The 13,127-nt window shown below is 41.1% G+C and overlaps 1 protein-coding gene across 1 annotated transcript in view; it reads left to right on the forward strand.

Annotated features, from left to right (window-relative positions):
- Positions 1–13,127, forward strand: part of kcnq1.2 (potassium voltage-gated channel, KQT-like subfamily, member 1.2) — a 190,193-nt gene that overhangs the window by 120,112 nt on the left and 56,954 nt on the right. Inside the window, exons 16-19 of the mRNA XM_004563817.2 lie at positions 3,782–3,857; positions 4,689–4,783; positions 6,254–6,294; positions 7,125–7,186. Of these exons, the coding sequence (XP_004563874.1) occupies positions 3,782–3,857; positions 4,689–4,783; positions 6,254–6,294; positions 7,125–7,186 (274 nt within the window). The remainder of the gene's footprint in view (positions 1–3,781; positions 3,858–4,688; positions 4,784–6,253; positions 6,295–7,124; positions 7,187–13,127) is intronic.

Below are 13,127 nucleotides of genomic sequence, written 5' to 3' on the forward strand. Positions count from 1 at the left end.
TTGCACAAGACACCTGTACACAGTTTGACAGAAAAGGATTTTTAAGATTTAAGATTTTAATGGCAGTGTCAGCTAGTAAAGTAAAAGTAAGAGAGGAAAGGAGCAAAACCATTCCAAGGTGCCATGTTATTTCATAGTGGATGACTACTTGTCACTATTAGGGAAGCTGAAAAATTAGACGACAAATGGCTTAAAAGCTTTTAAAAAATAAATCGTCATCGGATCTGGACAGGAAAGAAGACGCGTGCTTAAAGTAACATTAGAAGTCTGTCAAGTCAATGCTGCAACACCCAGATGGACTTAAGATAAATATTACACCACGCTATAATTTAAAAAAGAAATCTGAATGTTGCAAAAGTCTCTGATTATCAATACTGAATCAAACTGTAATGAGTTGTTAAGTTTTAGGAGGTTTTGACTTAATTTATATGTTTTATTGCTGCTCTGGGTCCTGTTTTTCCACCCAGTCCTCAAAGTGCAACAGAGAAGTAAAGGCAGGCTGTCTTCTTTGGAACTTGTAACCCCGGAAGAACTCGGAGTACTGTAACACTTTGAGCTCCTGTAACACCATTGTAGTCCTGCAGGTCAGGGTTGGTGGAGCCTGCATTTTATTAAAAGGAAATCTGGCTTCTTTATCTGCATTACAACTTCCTTATTACAATTTCTTCTTTAAAATGTTACGCTAAATAATGTTACCAGCAGGTCATCATAACTAGAATACAATGGTAGACAATTGAAGATGACTTTTCGGTGCTGCCATCATTAAAAACAAGATACCAGTATTGCGTGGTGAGCGGTTAGGCAGACCACGCTTTTCTAGAGAATCATTCTACATGTTTTAGTGAGTAACCGAAACAGAAAGGGCGGGAAAGAAAAGACTACATGACAATATTACGAGATCCTGTCCGTAGGAGGTCTACATTTCCCACTTACCTCTCAAGAGCACAAGAGGAGCAAGCAGAGAAATGTGGGATTTGCATTCTTACATTTTCTGTGTGTCAAATGTTTAATGGAGTGCAGAGTGGGTTAGTGTTGGACAAAAGAAAACAAAACACCCATCCGTGTTGTTCTTTTATCACACTTACCCACTGAACATGTGTGTGCATTTGTGTCAAATGCAGGAAACGGGAGGAGGGCAAGGAGGGAGCAGGGTACAGTTGTTCAACGATCAAAACCACACGTTTTTTGTTTCCTACGTGTGTTTTCTTTCCCAATTATGCTTGCACCCTCCAGTTCACACAGAAACGAGGGGAGAAAAAAAAACACATCCTTCTCCTCTTTGACGAAGGAGAGCAAAGGGGTGGGTGCTAGACTTTTTTTTTCCTAAAATAGGGACTCATGCTCTTTATGTTTGGTATTGTTTGCATGCATTTCCTCCTATAGCTTGGGCAGGCCCTGCATGGAGGGCAGGAAGAAAGACGGCAGTTCAACAGCCTTTGATGTTCCTGTTTTATGGTCCCATGTCAACGCATTGTCTGTTAAGTCCTTTTGTTGTCCCTTTGCCTAATTAAGACCTCAGAGCGACTTGTTGACTCCACAAAGACCCCCATGTTTAGGGAGACGAGGGTGGAGGCTGTGTGATTCTGTGTGTCAAGGGTGTGTGCGCTTGTATGTGCGGGTCTGTCTGCCTTGACTGGGAAGTAGCTTGAGAGAACTCTTCAAAACAATACACAAAACCCATATATTGGCTTTGACTTAATCCACAATCTTTGCAGACGCTGGGCGTATGCACATGGCCCAAAGGCTTATCAGCACATACCAACAGATGGCTGAAAGGTCACCTTTGTCTGAGACATGTCCTACATGAAACAGAAAACCAATATTAAAATTGACACAAAAAGCAGGGATCAAATAATACCCTCCTCACCCAGACTTTGCACTCCATTACTGTTTGTTTTTGCTAAACAAATTTTGCATTGAAAAGAATAATAGGTCATGTATTGTTCATTTAATTCTGTGTGGGATTTAAGTCTGTAATTGGACAAAAGCCATATAATAGTTCTTTTCTGTTTATTTTGGGGGTGTGGGAAAAGATCAGTACAGAATACAGTATTGCAGTAATATGTATGGGGACATTGTTTAGATCCAGAGAGACCAATAAGAGATATTTTTTAAATAAATTAAACTCTTTGAACAAGGGTCTCGTCTCATGCACCACCATGCTGAAATAGCGAACAAACTTACATTAAATTGGCTTTTTCGAACGATCATCAAGCACTGGATACACTTAGCTTGACCAAGGTGCCTCCTAATTCAGGGCAAGCTAATGGCTCAGTTTCATGAGAAAAAACAGGACAATAACCTGCTTGCACCTACCAAAAAAGCCCCTATTTCTTCCCTTTCTGCAACCAATTGCAACTTGTGGTAACTACGTGTTTGCCCAGAGTCCGAGCTAGTCAGCTTAAGGTGATTTGCACAGACAGGCAACCTGTCTGCAAACAGTTGCAGTCTGACTTGGACTGACTGCAATCACTCCCAGAAAGATTGTTGAAGGTTGGCAAATAATTGCTGTCTAATTTATAAATGCAGACAAATTGCCAACATGTTGCCATCAATCTGAAATAATCTGTGGGAATGAGTACAGCTTAGGGCCAATGAGCTGGCTGTCAGCTGGTTGGTTCTGGTTGAATTTCTGTCTATAGAGACAGCAACCGATAAGTGATTTTTGACAATTTAATCACAGTTAATTGCTGTATTGTCAGAAAAACTTAGCATAAAATTGCCAGCTTGACCCCATTTAACTGCAGACTGATTGCAGGCTGCCTGTCGCTGTTTATTGGAAGCATTTATGGCAGGTGCTAGTATTTAGGTATGCTTGACAATCTCATTCTCCATCAAATAATATCTGAAGCAAAGAATGTAAGTTATATATTGATACTAACATTTCTCTTGGAAGCCCCCTAAATGCCCTTGAAAATGTTAATACCTTTTTATTATTATTATACCCCATGCCTTTTTCTAATTCGCATGACAGTTTGACATGACTATTAAACTGCTGCGGTCTTAAGATTATGGAGATCGCAGCGTTGACAAAGGTTGAGACACCTTGTCCTAGGTTATTACACTTGATTTTACTTTGCAGCATGTTAATGTGCTTCCAGTATGTGTTTGCAAGATTTTCTGATTAATGAAATGCAGTAACATCTAAACCCAGTGTGCACCAATGCACAGCAGAGCACAGCACAGAGCGCCTGCTTGAAAAAACAAAAATACATGCCATATAGTCACTATGGTATGCAAGTAAAAGCTGTTGTGTGTTGTGTGCATCAAGTGGTTTTGGTTTCAGTGTTTCATAACAGCATTTTTGTGTGTGTGTCTGTGTGTTGACACAGATGTGCTTCTTTGATCTCAGAAACGTGTGTTTTGGGACTCCTCTTAAGGCAAACTGAATTGGTTTTCTTCTCTCGTTTTCGCAGTGGGTTGTGGATTTACTGTTTTGAGTGAAAAGGCAAGCACCGATACAGAGTGCGGGTTAATCTGTGTTGTTACACTTGTCTGTATCAATGCATATCTGTCAATGTACGTTTGTTTTTCCTGTTTAGACCCACATGTGTTTTGCAGTTGGGTGGCATACGCATTGTTCATCGAACCTGAAAAGCAGCAAGGGTCAATTAGCGCTGAGCACGTAGACTTTTTTGTCTCTCTCTTTTCTTTTCTTTTTTTTGTCCCTTCTTTTCAGGGCAGTTAGTCAAGAACAAACCACTTGACCTTTTACAACAAGCTAAAATGTGAAGTGTTTTTCTTTTGTGGCCTAAATTAGTCTCCTTTATTTCTGTCACAGGTTGTCCCATGCCCAGAGATCTGCGGTAAAAGTCCTCCGCAGAATGAAGTACTTTGTGGCCAGGAGGAAATTTCAGGTACGTAAAGGGAAATCCAGAGAGAAACACTGCAGAGTTAAAGAGACGAGGGAGGGGTGACAGATGAAGAGAAAGACAGATTGAGAGTGTGAGAGGGAGTAAGAGAAGTGTGTAGTAGTATGTGTGGCTACACAGGAAAGGAGGGGGGGAGGCTTAAGGGTATATATCAGCTGTGGTGCTGGTGTGTGTGCTTGTGTGTCTACACATGAATGTTTGTGTGCATGCCTGAAACTTGCACCTGCATGCCTTCTTTGTGCTCACAGTCCAGGCACTGTATCATGGGAAATCTGCTAACCTGTCTCTGGGGCTACAGTAGGAATTCACTTACTGTGCTGCGCACGCAAAAGTCGCTCGCAGTGCTCACGAAAGCGCCCACTTGTATCCACGCTGCATGTTTTTCAGAAAGTTTCTTCGATTCTTCCTGTTTCCAAGTGTTCTATAAGTTTTCGGTTCGGGCCTGTGTGGTGTCAGCTGCAGAGGGCTATACACTGTGCAGTAAAGAGTTCACTGAGTTCTTTCTGATGCTCCTTGTGTCAACGTCACACTACACAAAGCTATGAAAGGGCTTTAACATGATTGCTTTCTACTTGACCATGCACTTGTCAGGACACACACACACACGCGCACACACACACACACACACACACACACACACACACACACACACACACACACACAAACACGTGCACACACACACTGGGTTAACAATGAACCCCTTGGGGATGTTTTGGGGATCAAGCAAAAGAGACTGTTGTTGACAATGGCCTTTGTGTCCCACCGTGTGTGTGTGTGTGTGTTTGTTTTTGTGTGTGTGCATGCTGGAATCAACAGCAAGCTCGGAAGCCCTATGATGTGCGAGACGTGATCGAACAGTATTCCCAGGGTCACCTCAACATGATGGTCCGCATCAAGGAGCTGCAGAGAAGGTGGGGCCTTTGTTTTATGCTGTTTGTTGTTCTTTCCATAAGCTTTATTAAGCATAAAGCCATTAAGATGTCTCTATGTATCCAATGCCTCAATCACTGATATGCCTTTACTTGTAAAACCATATTGTTCCTTGTTATTTGTCTGTTAACAAAGAAACACAGTCCCAGATCTGTCAATTTCTCCAGAATTGGGCAAAAAAAAACATGTAGATTTTCTGCACCAAAAGCTTCAAACTTCAGATTCACACCCTTGTTACACTGAAGAAGTTTACATTTCTGGTAGAATCATTACATTTGTCTCATTTTCTGTGAGTAAAATGCAATGTTCTTAATCTGATGGGTGTTTCTATGTAGCTGTGTTGCTGCCCTATTGGCCAGGTCTCACTTAAAATCATTAATCTTTATGGGAGTCCTCATTGGGCCATTTTTCATTTGGTAAATTCTGGCTATATTTACGCTAATAACATTTTCATGCTCTGCATCAATTCTTAAAGACTCAGTTTTAGGGGGTCATAAAACACTGGGGTTGTGCAGCCAAAACAGTGTGCTCATTGCAACTGCTAGCACTTTCTATAACATTTATAGACATTTATCCTATTCTCTGCAGTCTTCATCGGACAGACAGGAGCCTCACTGGTCCCATATTTGTTCTGCCTTGTTATACTTTATAACAAGAGCAGAGTCATTATTTTGAGTTCCAGCGAAATACAGTTCTCGTGAAAGTTAAACCTTTTGTCCTCTCCGTGCGATTTTCTCTGCTTCACTTAAGAAGATGTTCTTTCTTTGACACACACACACACACACACGGCTCTCAGCCGTTATAGGTCAGTGAGAGGTGATGTATTGTGTCTGCTTCATGCGAGTGCATCGCCTGGAACTCGTAACGCCTCCTGCAGTAATTCACGGACCCGTGGCAATGCACTGTTACGTTTTTAAGTCATTATAAAGCAACACTAAATCATGAAAGTGCTGTTAGGCTGACAGTTTTTTTTTTATTACCCCATAAAATCTAAAAGAAAAAAAAGACACTATTAGACACTATCCCAAACACACCAAAATACTGCAAAGACCACTAGTCTGCCAACATAAACGAATAATAAACACATAAAGACGTGTGATTAAGATGAGGAAAAGATGCAAATGGCTTACACTGAACACTGTATTCAAATGCTTTCCTTCTGCCTCAGTGAATTCGTAAATGCCAGTCGACATAAGAAGTGAAACTGTGAGTTTCAGTGTTTATTTTCAAAGCTTCACATCTCAATAAGAGGACAGCATCCATTTGTCCAACCCCTTTAAGGCTTGCATGTGTGCGCTCTCTGAAAGCAGTGATGTATAAATACAGTTGAAGCGGATGACATTTGTTTAATTTTATTGGCACTATAAAGTGTTTATCCAGCCGAACCTCTTCTGTGTCTGCTTTGTGTTTTTGCCTTTCGCTGTCTAATTCCTTCTGTCTTTCCTTGTCAGGCTGGATGGCACTCTGGGAAAGCCGGGCATGTTTCTTCCAGGTAAATACGCAACAAACGCCAGTGGTCTCCATCTGATAGACAGCCGTCACTCCTCGCTCCATCCCTGTGTTTATAACCAGCTCATCAGTTGTGCCAGACCAAATATGCGAGAAAGAGAGCTCCCTGATGCTTGCGTGTGTATATTTCTCAGTTTGGGTGCGGGCAAGACTGCATGTACGTCCGAATGTTTGCCAGTATGGGAGTTTAAGCACCCTGCTCGTGGCGGTATTCTGGTGAGCGCATATTAGCGCGCTTGTGTGAGTTGTTGTCAGAGGAATTACACAAACACATTTCTTTAATTAATTGTGCAATGTTAAATTAAGTGCCCCAAGCAGCAGCTCCCACAGCTTCCATGCCAGCTAAAAATAACAGCGGCGAGATGGAAACTTCACTGCGCCACTAATTGGATGGGGCGAAACAAAACAAGAATAGCTCTCTTTTCCAACAGGAAGTCGGTTAGCGTGGATGTGATGTAAGGCAGACTGAAAAAATATGAGGCAAATTAACACTGAATGGGGTCCTTAATAAGTTCTAATTACTAGAACTTCGTTAGTTTTTCTTGTAAGGATCGTACTTTTAATGGTTTGATTTAGTCGAAACACTCCTGAAACTGTTGGGTATTTGCTCACATACGTCTTTATTACAAGCTTTAACTGTGCGCACGACTGAATGAAACTTTAAGCTGTCACTGCCAAGTGTGAAGCAGTGAACAGTGGCCTATCGGGCCTTTTACTGGAAGTTATATCACCTTGGAGTAGTGGACTATCCGATTGTATTATATATTATTTTTTATATATATATTCCCTTCTTTTATCTTTTTTTCTTTTTAGGAAAAGGAGAAGATAAAGAATACCCAACTATTGGGGCTCGTCTCATCAGGCTGGAAGATAAGGTAGGCACAATCGAGCGTGTGTGTTTTGTCTGACAGTAAGAGTGGTAAACTGATTAGATTATCTATCTCGTTCATAAGCAGAACGATGTGTGAGTCTGCCAGCATGTGTCTCTGTATCAGATGAATGAGTGCACTGCAGTCGTCTTCCTTTTTTTTTTTTAAATAGCTCTATTGTGGCTGGCTTCAGTCAGCCTGTGCCAAACATGCACCTCCTCTCTTGAACCCACCTTATCAATATCAGTGCTGTGTTTACACTGCACTTGTGTGTCTGTTCATGCTGTATTTTTAGTTGACCTTACTGGGTAGCTTTTAGGATTTTCCACACCACCCATTCTTTTTTTTTTTTCCTGTAGTGCTGTGTAGATTGGCTTGTGACAGCTCTTGGATGTTTATGTTTCCATGAAGAATATAAAAAAAATTGGAAACATAAAGGAGCTGCAGAGAGGCATAAGCCAAAAGGCAACAGCTGTGTTACAAAGCTCATGTGCGACTAGGCGTGCTCTCCTTTAAACATAGTGGAATGAGCACAACATCGTGAAGCCAGCGCGATGCCAGCCGTGATAGACGTTTCCCCTTTGTGAGTTATCAGCTGGATTGCGACGGCGTGCTTCTGATTAATGATGTCTTTTAAGTCGTGTTGTATGAAATGTGTGGCTGTGTGGTCACACGTTGTTTGAGCGGTTGAATACTTGGATTTGAATGTAGGTTTGTGGGTTTTTCGGGGTGTTTTTTTCTTTCCATGGGACCGGTGTACAATTGAAGACTAACCTTATACTCAAGTCGTTCTCACATGAAAACAACTCCTACACAATAGAACAATGCATTCTGCTGCCACTTATTTTCTATTCAGCTCAGCCAGCTAAGGATTTCCCGCACTTGCCTTTGGTATTTACCTTACCATCTCTGTGCACTCATCAGCACCGCCGCTCTCTAATGTTTGCAAGCGCTAGCTGTTCTCAGAGCCCCTTTTTTGCAGAGAGAAGTGTAATGATCGTGAACGAATTTGCCCTCCAAGCCTGCAGACCTCCCTCAGAGATTGAGTTACACCCCATTTGCTTCAGGCTACATGTTGTGATCGCAATCTCCTGATTAGAAACACAAACCCGTGTTGAGAAGTGCCTCACCTACCTATGACACACTTTTTCTCTCTTACCCTTCTTTTTTCTGTGGGGCTCAGCATTGACAAAAAAGGTAAAAAAGGGGGAACTGAGAAGGACATAATTGGGAAACAAATCAGTGGAAGCCTACGGATGCAGGCTACTTTTCCTCCAAAACAATGTGGAACCAATCAATGTTCCTGTAATCAGAGCTGCATTCGTATGAACTGGTATACAAAAGTAGCAAGAGAAATTCATTATTTCCCGAACTGCCAGTCCTTCATAATTACTGTTTTCTTTGAATATGCACCTGCTCCCTATCCTTTCTAGCTTGTGTGTTCAGGCACCTGTTATAAATGAAAAAGGTGGCTTCTTCTTCCTTTCTTTGAAACAGCAGGTGAATGAACCTGGTGACCTTTGATACATTCACTGTGAGGCCTGCATCACTGGTATGGTACTTTATAGATATCTTAGTTCACAGATAAACTTGATACAGTAAATACAGTATTTTGCAAAAGTCTCAAGTGTTATCACTCCTTTCTTTATATTTTATTTTTACTTAACTAACCAGACTTTCTTTTATTTATTTTGGACTTGAGCAATAGTTCTCCAGGACTTCTGAAGGACTTCTTTAGACACTGGCTGCTTTTTTCAACCATTTTTAAAGAAATGTCTTTATTTAGTTTGTTGAACCATGTAACACTGACCTATGAATCATCATCAAACATAAAAAGGCACATCTCAAGGCACGAACCAATGTAGTGTCTAAACATAAAAGACAATTATGCAAAGAAACAATTTAACTTCTGTGCTAGACACTTTGTTATTAACAGCCTGTTGGGAAAAAACATTATTTCCACTCCTGTAGTTTAATCTATAGAGATCAAAACTTTAGCAACACATTTAGCATAAAAAAGAACTTTATTACTTTCAGCCTGTGACCCTTCATCAGGATCATCAAGAACTCTGTAGAAAGAAAAATTCTAGTAGGAAAACTTGAAAACAGCCAACCATTGTGCACCAAGTATATCAGTTCACTCAGTTAGTTGAATCTATAAAAAGTGCCAAAAGCCAGTCTGATTGGCAACAACTTTATTGTTCAGCATGACTGCCAGATCACTTGAAGCATACCTGGGTAGGAAAACACACATCAGAATGACTGAATGGTGTAATCCTGGTTATCGCTAAGAACAAAATGTCTTTTGTGCTCTATCTAAAAGTAAATATCATTTTTCCCCTTTTTCTCCCATTACAATGTTTAATCTTGAGTATTATAGCTATGCTGTAATGCTCACCACACACTGACCATGCCATTACTGGTGTAGGCTGGACATGAAAGTGACAAGAGATTTTCTACCTTTGTATTTGTCACGTCTGATAGCCGTTGTTCACTTGTCAGTTGCACATTGTTTGCCATACAGTCTCCCCCGCTATCACTTCTGTTTATGTTGCATGACTTCCTACATTTCATAATACTCTGTAAAGTCCAACTTGCATCATCTCCTGTATGTTGCTCATAATGGTAAGCCACAAGCAAAGTGAAACCTTTCTGAAACCTTGAACGGGATCTCTTCAAACAGCTCGAAGGAATTATTCACCAACTCTAATGTTGCCGTGTTCCCATGCCTTTTCTGAATACTTGCTCTCGATGACCCTCGGGCTACATTCATTTTCAAATTCCCACTTTCTCCTCTCCACTGTAAAACGCTGCACATATACCTCTCTGGCAGCTTTTTCTGCTGCAGCTGAGTAAGTAAGATGGAACAATTTTCCCGTCTAAGTATTGTCAGCATATCACTTGTAGATGAATTTATCTTCAGCGGGGTGAAGAGTGCTCTGGCATTGTGTGTCCTGTACAGGGTTAGACAGTGATTTATCACACACAGACAAAGACACGTATACGTCTCTGCGCTTACACTCGCACACACGAGCAAAGAGTTGATTAATCACCAAAGTGTCTAACCCCGCACTCTCGAGATTGAATTCTCCAGAAGTCACTTGGAAACGAAGATGGATGAGTCCCCGTGACAGCGTGTTATCTCTCTGTCAGGCACACTCGATGAAAAATACCCAAATGACAAGCTCGAAAAGTGGCCAGTGTCTTTAAGCTTCAGCGTGTCCTTTCAGCGGGGAGCTCGCTGCATGTGTTTTGGATGATGCCACAGTTTTATAGCAGGACTGTTTTTTCCCCCTTAAAGACAAAAAGGACAGGGAAGTTACAACAGTATGCTTTTATAGACTGTGTAAAAGCCAGCCTGTGCAACGAGCTCCTGCTTTTTAGTTCAGATCCAGTGTAACAATATGGTGAAGTATGTTGTTCCCTGGCAGCAGCTCGGCAACTAAAACTAACGTGTAATCCTTACATTATTAAATTATTACATTATAAGCCGAGAGCAGCCTTTAGTAAAGTAATATGAAATTTGTTTTTGTGAAATTCATGAAATTTTTTTGCAAGATTTAAAAAAACTAAAAATACTAGCGCCCGCTCTACCTCCACACAAAACTTTTTAAATGTCCAATCCCTGACATAATCATTTGTCATTCAAACCCAATTAAAGATTTTGTGAAATACAAAGAAAATACCATCACTGGATCACTGTCAACTAATGCTTAATATAATTTTTTTGATGTACTAATTTTCAGTTTTTAACGTAATTTTTTTTCTAATTACGTCACATTCTGCATGTGTTGAAAATCTGTGCTGCGTTAACAGTTTACATATTTAGACATGAACTTACACAGAAATTAAGGGAAAAGAGTGAAATAATTTCCCTTTTTTCTTTTAACATTTAGTGCTGCCTAATTTAGCAATGAAAGTGTCAGTTGTGTTTGAAAATGTGTATGTAAAACCGTCATCGGAGTCTAGGAAAGAACCCCCTAATGTGCCCTCCAGACCTGAACAGCCATGTGTCTGCTCAACACATCATTCATTATTTGCGTTGCTCTAAGTAAACTACATAGACCATAGATCACACTTGCGGTTAACCTTCCTCGGCTATATTAGGGCAAATATGCTGTGCCGTGTATGTCACGCTTATATCATGTGCATTAGTATGAGGCGTACACAGAAGAATTCATGCTCTGACCTTAATAGCGTCTCAATTAGGTAAGTATGTTGTAAATTACAGCAAAGCCAAATACTGGGAATACTTGAGGGCCGAGACTGAGTGTTGTGTTTGTTAGGAGTCCATCTGTAAGGCATTTAGGGCCCCACGTCTCTAAAAGCATATCTCTGAGGGGGGCAGGAGTTTGTGTGTGCGTGTGTTTAGACTGGTCAGACCCAGAGAGTTTGCAGGGCTTTAGAGACAAGGGCCTGGTACTGTAAACATGCAGGCACATATATACGTATTTGAACATTAAGGCAAATACAAGTGAATATCCAGGCGCACATAAATATACAAATGCACACACACACACACACACACACACAGAGAAAGATTCACAAAGCTGTTCATCCCCGCTCAGATCTCAACAGCTTCATTATATGTTGAGCCGGTGCAGGATGTGCCTGAGATGAAATGGCTAGAGGGGGGAGAAAAACAGAATTTCATGCCTTAAATCGAATAATGATTTACATTGCGCGCATCAATAAACCCATTGTATCCAATCAAGTTTCTCTCTGTTTTGTGTGTGGGCTGTAACAATTTGAGCCCACATCAATATGAACTCGTTACTGTAATTTCCTCTGGACTGTCTTTGTGTCGTGGACTTTTCTCTGCAGAAACGTTACTTTTAAAGTCACAACAGAACTAATGCATAGAAATCAAAGACGCTAATAGAAAGAAATATTTCTTTACAGACAAAACCACTACGGCATAATGAGCTGCCTGTATCTTCAGTCTCATTTTGGCCTCAATCCTTGTGCGACACTTCTGATTTGTGATTACTGCAATAAAGCGACTTAATGATGCCGAAACATCATTTGTGAGTTTCACCGCTGGTATGAAAAGAAGGCCGTTTAATCTGTCGTGGATTTTGAGTTATGTCTCTTAAATTCGTACCTCGTCTTATCTTTGGGGAAAACAATTAAATACTTATCTTAACTAAGAGTGATTAAAGTGCCCCATGCATCCTCCTTTTCCTCTCCCTGGGTCATTGTTGTCACTCCGTTTGCTTGTCTGTCTGCCTTTACCTTACGAGTCCCCCCCACTCTCGTTCTGTTTTGCTTGGTGTTTCGTCCCCTTTGCTCTTGTTTCTATTACCTGTTTTTCTCCAAGAGCACCCTGTCTGTTGTTGTCCCGTGTTTTGATATATGTGTGTGTTTGGTTGCTCTGCACTCAGTGGGGGTCGGACTGACCGGACCAGTCCAAACAAAGAGAGGAAACTTGGCAAAGGAAGCACGTGCAGCACACACATGCACACACACGCACACAGTTATGTGTCCATTGACTCACATTCATTTCCTGCAGACTCACTCCAGACTTTATCATAACAACTACTTGCCTAACCTTTTACTGTAACCTTAACCCAGACCTAACCTTTAAATATGTATTTGCGTTAACATTGAATGATTTATGTTATGGAGTCTCGCTTTTTTTCCGCACAACATGATGTCCCCATAATGTCACCGTGTAAACACGTTTAGGTCCCCACGAGCGCATGAGCTGTACCCAGACCACACACTCAAACATTACAAATCCTGGAGCTCGCGGCTTTGGTGTAGTTGCTGCAGTGTTGCTGCCGGGTGCCACGGACAAGCACATGCAGAATCCCCATGCATGTCTGGACTTGTCTTGGCGATAGTTGCAGAACACAACATCCTGGCAGCTCCTGCTGTATTCCTTTAAATCTAGATGCTTGAATTGTCTTTTGTACAGATGTCATCAAAGTGACTGCTCACACCT

This window comes from Maylandia zebra, linkage group LG7, assembly GCF_041146795.1.
Source record: "Maylandia zebra isolate NMK-2024a linkage group LG7, Mzebra_GT3a, whole genome shotgun sequence".
In the NCBI taxonomy this organism is placed as follows: Eukaryota; Metazoa; Chordata; class Actinopteri; order Cichliformes; family Cichlidae; genus Maylandia; species Maylandia zebra.